We start from the raw sequence: 4,927 nt of genomic DNA on the forward strand, positions 1-4,927 counted from the left end.
GACCTGCTCACTCTTTCTCTTCTTCTTTCTCAGAGCCTATTTTCAATCAGAGGGCAGTAGTGCTGGGTGACAAACTGGCCCCAGTACCACACGTTTAAAGGAATGATTTTCTTAACAGGTAAACTGGTCTGAAAGGTCGATAGAACAGCACCCAGTGGCTCACTTTGAGGCTCTTACACCCACCCAGCCAGCACTTTTGACTCACCACGTCTAGTATTGCTCTCAGGAGACCTAGATTCAACCCAGGACTCACAAGGGCGACCCTTAAGTGGTTAAGATCCCAGAATAATTATGCTGGGATTCTGGGGCAGAAGAATGACTGGAACTGGGATGGGGTGGGAATATAGAAGGATTAGAGCTGTAGCAGATACACCCCCAAAGTTGGGTTAGCAGCTCCGGTGAGAGCGAACGCGCTATCCCCGTGAAGTCGGACCTAGGCGTTCTGGGCGGCTTCTATCGCCAGCCCCGACTTTACTTGGGAAAAAAAAAAAATCCTTTTAACTTGGCACACTCAATTCTCTGCAGTTGGCAGCCTGGAAAAGGAAGCGAAACAAAGGTCCCTGGGAAAGTGAAGTTTTCAATTAATTGGTATGAGTAACGGGCGGGGGTGGGTGGTGACTGCAAGATGCTTGGGGGCCGGTAGGCTGTGGGCAAGGCGCAGAGGATTCGTGGCAGTCTGAGTGTGGCTTTCTCCTCCCGCTCTGGTCACGAAGTCTTCTGCGGGCCCGGGGAGAGGCCAGCCTTCTTAGTGACTCCCTGCTGCCGGGAGGTAAGAGATTTGGAGCTGGCATCCGTAAACTTCCTAGCTGCGCAGACTGTCCCGCTTGCGACTCTGAGGTGAGTTGTAAGTCTCTGGTGTACCTCAAGGGCGTTTTGAGAGTGGTTTGTGGCCTGATGGTGTCTGTATAGCAAGACTCTGCTCGGACTGATCTTTGTGTGAATTGCTTTTACCCTTTAGGTAAGTTCAAGGTAAGAAAACTGGGCTGTCTCGAATTTAGGGTGTAGAGGTAGACTAACGAAAGATTAAGTAAGCAACAGGTTTTAAAAAAAAACCAACAATAACAAAAAACAGGATTGCTCTGTCTTCACATCATCTGACCACCTCTGTCCTCCACCCTCATTTTGGTGTGCAGCTCGAGGAGCAGAAGAGAGGTGGCAAAAACAACGGTGGTGGATATGAGGCGCAGGCCTCGGCGCCCGCCTTGCAGACAGGCCTGAGATGGGCCGTCGCGCAATCAACTCGAGGGGGTGGCTGCAGAGTAAACTCCTGGGTCGGGGGGGGGGGGGAGAAATGGGAGGTGGGCCTCCCAAAGGCCTGAGGAGGGGTGGGGGCCCTGTGGGTGGGTCCAGCCAGATCCCGGCTGGGAGCCTGGCTCGCCCGCGCCCCCACCCCCACGTGGCCGGGAGCAGCCAATGGCACGGTCCTGGGCCGGCGCCCTCGGGGCGGGAGGCGGCCCCCCGACTGGCCCAGGCCCCCTCCCAACCTGAACTTCGTTTTTATAAACGTCCCGCGATGAGCTAACCTGTTGGAGGGCCGGCGGGCGGGCGGACAGGAGGCGGGAGGCTCGCGGAGGGAGAGAGGACGGGAGGGAGAGGGCGGGTGCGAGCGCGGCGCGGAGCACAGGAAGGAGGGAGGAGGCGCGGTGCGCCATGGTGTCCTGCGCGGGGCCGAGGCCGGGGCCTGGGCCGGGCCAGGCCGGGCCATGAGCCGCTCGGGGACTTGGGACATGGACGGGCTGCGGGCGGACGGCGGGGCCGCTGGGGCGGCGCCGGCCTCCTCCTCGTCCTCTGTGGCGGCGCCGGGCCAGTGTCGCGGCTTCCTGTCGGCGCCGGTGTTCGCGGGGACACATTCCGGACGCGCGGCTGCGGCAGCGGCTGCAGCAGCTGCAGCGGCGGCGGCGGCCTCCAGCTTCGCGTACCCGGGGACCTCAGAGCGCACAGGCTCCTCCTCGTCGTCGTCATCCTCGGCTGTGATCGCCACTCGCCCCGAGGCTCCGGTGGCTAAAGAGTGTCCTGCGCCAGCGGCCGCCGCGACCGCTGCAGCACCCCCGGGCGCTCCGGCGCTGGGCTACGGCTACCACTTCGGCAACGGCTACTACAGCTGCCGCATGTCGCACGGTGTGGGCTTACAACAGAACGCTCTCAAGTCGTCGCCGCACGCCTCTCTCGGAGGTTTCCCGGTGGAGAAGTACATGGACGTGTCGGGCCTGGCGAGCAGCAGCGTACCGACCAACGAGGTGCCCGCGCGAGCCAAGGAAGTGTCCTTCTACCAGGGCTACACAAGTCCCTATCAGCACGTGCCTGGGTACATCGACATGGTGTCCACTTTTGGATCCGGGGAACCTCGGCACGAGGCATACATCTCCATGGAGGGCTACCAGTCCTGGACGCTAGCCAACGGGTGGAACAGCCAGGTGTACTGTGCCAAGGACCAGCCTCAGGGGTCCCATTTTTGGAAATCGTCCTTTCCAGGTAGGAGCAACGTAGAAAAGAGAACAACACTGGGGGGGGGGGGCGGGTGATGGGAGAGAAGGAAGAAAAGAAAAGCCCGTACAGACCCGACCGGGTTTAACACACTAGAAAAGTTGGTGTCGTTTCTGTAATCTGTAACTTTCCCAATTAAAACCGCCTCTGCAAATTTTCCCTTCCCTGTACAGCAAGGTGCTTTTGCCCTACAGTTCAATATCTTTAGTTACCTTTGCTTCTCTTGCTCCTTTCTCCCTCCCTTCCTTCCTCTCCTCTCTCCCTCCCTCCCTTCCTCCTCTCTCTCCCTCCCTCCCCCTCTCCTCCCTTTCTCAACCTCCTTACTTAAGAGGCTTTTTTTCCTAAAAGGTGTCAAAGTTGAGCACCCAGTTTTTCAAGTGAGGTTCCAATGACCACTAAAGCTTAGAGCCCATAAATCCCCAAACACAGGAACAGAAATTAAAGCTTGAGTAAAAGATCTGAAGTGTGTGTGTGTGTGTGTGTGTGTGTGTGCAACTGGCAATTGCAGAAACTGCCCTTATGAGCTTTCCCCAATAACCAGACCATAAAATCCCAGGCTTGTTAAAATGCCGGTTTGAAAAACCATCATGATCCATCAAATTAGCCTTTGTCTTGAAGTGCAAATAGTCTTCCTTTAATAATGTGTAAATAATATGTCTATGTAAATAATAATAAAGTATAAACAATCTCATTTTCTTTATTCTCTGCCCCTGCCCAGTACTAATGCATACACCACAGATACAGACAGATACAGTCACCTAACACAATTCGAAGCTTTAGGCGCTCCAAGTACCGCAGTCTAATTTTTCCCATGCTGTTGTTTGTGCCAGGGGATGTGGCTTTAAATCAGCCCGACATGTGTGTCTACAGACGGGGAAGGAAGAAAAGGGTACCTTACACCAAACTGCAGCTCAAAGAACTGGAGAACGAGTACGCCATTAACAAGTTCATTAACAAGGACAAGAGGCGGCGGATCTCGGCTGCCACCAACCTCTCGGAGAGACAAGTAACCATTTGGTTTCAGAATCGAAGAGTGAAAGACAAGAAGATCGTCTCCAAGCTCAAAGACACTGTCTCCTGATGTGGGCCAGGCTGGCCACAGACAGTTTAAAGGCTTTCCGTTGTCTCCAAAAATACCTTTGAAAAGACTTGAAAATGTATTTAATTTCCCCTTTCCCTGCCTAGGATGGCAAACATTGTGAATCGGTTCTCTCTCTCTCTCTCTCTCTCTCTCTCTCCCCCCCCCCCCTTCATCTGGCTCTAAAACTTTTTGATGCAATCTGACTTTGTAATTCTGCTTCTTTCTTGCTTATTGGTTTTGTTCTTGTCTAGGCTTGTTTTTAGGATTTTTTTTAAAAAAAAAAAAACATTGTTTCTCCCTCCAGGCCAGTATAAAAAGAAAACTTGAAGTATTTTTTCAATAATCCCCCAAAATGAATTTGAGAAGTGCCCATTGGATTTAGGGGTTTATTTTTTTAATAGGACTTTATATGCGTTTTCAGAACTGCCTATGCTCATACTCCATTAGGCCTGAATTGTTTTCAGCCTTTCGTACCCTGTGATTGTGTAATTGAATCATTAGCTCTCACAAGTTGCCCCCAGGCAAGTGGGAACAGCTCCAGGCACTCAGTGAAGTAGGGTCGCCGGTAGAGTCTGAAGCTTGGAGATTGAAGGCACCTAGTGGCTTTAAAAGCAGCTACCTTATTAATATTGAAATGAAGACAGTCTTCCCCATCTTTGGCAATCTCATTTAATGTTTTTTGTGTTTGTTAGCGCGCCTTGTAGCTGTAATCTTTTAATCTGGAAACAGTACGCCCTCTTGAATGCCTTCATTTCTCCAACTCTAGAAGCAGCTATTTTAAACACCTACAGTTGGCAGCAGCTTGTCTCCTAGATGGTATAAATCCACTGCTCTCCTCGGGCCTGTGGGAACGGAACTGAGGCCATCTCCTCAATCCTCGGAAAGAGACTGAGCCAGTGAGGCCATGGGTGGGAACTTCTACCCAGATCCTAGTGAAGAAGTTAATTGTCTGAACGCATGGGTCTCCCAGAGCTTTAAAACACCTAACACATTCTTAAAATATGGAGCTCTAAGGACCAGCAAGAAAAAGGGCACTTCTGAAAGTGACGCTGAACTACTTTCAAATGTTGCATGTTTATGCGACTGAGAAATTATTTTCGTAGATGCAATGTGTGTGAGCCGTGCTTTGAGCATTTAAAAAAATCACTTTTTACTCCTAGGGAGATATAAATAAAAAGAACCCTCTGTTTCCACTGAGTCTTCATACATTTGTGATTTTCAAGGCTGTGAAGTCTCTTGAAACTGTTCTTATTTATTATAAAACCGTGCTCTCTTCGGCATCTGTAGATGAAGGAAACACCACCAGTTCTGGTCTCTGAAACTTCCATGTTCTATTTCTGCCCGCCTCCCTCTAACACAAAC

At 51.7% G+C, this 4,927-nt stretch overlaps 1 protein-coding gene across 1 annotated transcript; it reads left to right on the plus strand.

The window, feature by feature from the left end:
* Positions 1–1,703: 1,703 nt before the first annotated feature.
* Hoxd13 (homeobox D13) lies at positions 1,704–3,565 on the plus strand. Its single transcript, XM_041639672.1, has 2 exons — positions 1,704–2,472; positions 3,315–3,565. The coding sequence occupies exons 1-2, from the start codon at positions 1,704–1,706 to the stop codon at positions 3,563–3,565; spliced, it is 1,020 nt and encodes a 339-aa protein (XP_041495606.1).
* The last annotated feature ends 1,362 nt before the right edge of the window (positions 3,566–4,927 follow it).

This window comes from Microtus oregoni, unplaced genomic scaffold, assembly GCF_018167655.1.
Source record: "Microtus oregoni isolate MIOR12 unplaced genomic scaffold, Mior012 000060F_ref0000265, whole genome shotgun sequence".
Classification (NCBI taxonomy): domain Eukaryota; kingdom Metazoa; phylum Chordata; class Mammalia; order Rodentia; family Cricetidae; genus Microtus; species Microtus oregoni.

Coding starts and splice junctions, on each gene's coding strand:
- Hoxd13 (XM_041639672.1), top strand. CDS start 1,704: ATGAGCCGCTCGGGGACTTGGGACATGGACGGGCTGCGGGCGGACGGC. Junction 2,473..3,314: donor TTGGAAATCGTCCTTTCCAG/GTAGGAGCAACG, acceptor TGTTTGTGCCAG/GGGATGTGGCTTTAAATCAG.